The sequence below is a fragment of the Penaeus monodon genome, chromosome 30 (assembly GCF_015228065.2).
Source record: "Penaeus monodon isolate SGIC_2016 chromosome 30, NSTDA_Pmon_1, whole genome shotgun sequence".
Classification (NCBI taxonomy): domain Eukaryota; kingdom Metazoa; phylum Arthropoda; class Malacostraca; order Decapoda; family Penaeidae; genus Penaeus; species Penaeus monodon.
In genome coordinates, this window is record NC_051415.1 from 19,850,211 (window position 1) to 19,851,377 (window position 1,167).

The window sequence follows — 1,167 nt, forward strand, 5'->3', positions numbered from 1 at the left end:
ACACTGATTCTAATCATGAAATTGTCATAAGTTGATCCACTGCTTATAGTTTACTTGAGACCCTTTCCTTTATTTCTTGATATTTTAGAAACCTTAATCTTTTAAGTTAATCTAGAAATCAATTCTGGCTTAGTAGTGCTTCTGTAGTAAGCCATTTACTCGTAATATGTATTGTTGTTTTTGTGTTGGGACTATTGATATGGAGATCATAACCATGAAGAGTTTAGTGAAGTCTCTATATAACAGATTAAAATTCTCATAAAACTGACTTGTTAACTGTATTTTACAGATTACTTTAACTTCTTACTGTCTGTTATTGAGGAAATTGAATTTTGAGGAAGTGATGGAAATTGAAATAAATGGATAAAGAGACAAATAGTAAAGCTATAATATTTATATATTTTACGTACCTAATCTCCAAGATTGCATAGTGTGAATTGGGAAAAATAATTTTGTTGTAAAAATCATTCATGTTTGACTTAAAATTGACTAAATGCATGTTGAGGAGGTGTTTGCAGCAGACAGAATATATTAAGTAAAGATCCAGTAACCTGATAATGAAGTCTGTTTATATAGAGGCAGCACTGCAAATTCACATAAGGTACATTAAGGTACATAATTGTATAGTGGAATTATAGCATTTTTATATTTTGCTTTGCAGGTTTCCCAATGAAGTAGACGGGTAAGGGGATGATTTGGTTCTGGTGAGGTGTAGCTAGTAGATGTGAATATAGATGTGTTTGGTTTCATGTGTGAGTGGTTTTATGTACTCCTGGACTTTTGGTGTGTGGATGCGGAGTAGACTTGGCCAATTGAAATTGATGTTGAGGTGGCTGTAACCTAGCCTTGAGAGGCTGACACTTAAAATTTTGACATTTCTTTATTGATTATAAACCTAAATCTGCAAATGTAAAAGGTTAATGTCAGTGAAAAGAAAAAATCCTAAATACTGACTGGAATCTCCACATGTATTTTTACTTGGCCATAGTCTACAAAGAAGACCAAAACTAAAGTATGTTTCCAGTTAGATTGATATTTTTAGGGGTGTATAGTGAGTTGAGTTAAATTGGTTCTGTAGGTATTTATTTTTATGGAGGATAATTCAAGATATTCAACTTAGACTCACCTATGTTCAAACTAGCTGTTTAATCATCCTAGGGGAAACTC

General features: G+C 32.4%; 1 protein-coding gene across 6 annotated transcripts in view; it reads left to right on the top strand.

Moving 5' to 3' along the window:
- The window catches only part of LOC119592617 (protein ECT2-like), a 21,585-nt gene that overhangs the window by 9,297 nt on the left and 11,121 nt on the right, over nt 1-1,167 (top strand). For 4 of the 6 annotated variants that reach the window (XM_037941501.1, XM_037941500.1, XM_037941505.1 and 1 more), the window contains exon 10: nt 662-682. The exons of the other annotated variants lie outside the window; for them this stretch is intronic. In XM_037941501.1, coding sequence (XP_037797429.1) covers nt 662-682 — 21 coding nt within the window. The remainder of the gene's footprint in view (nt 1-661; nt 683-1,167) is intronic. 6 annotated transcript variants of the gene reach the window in all.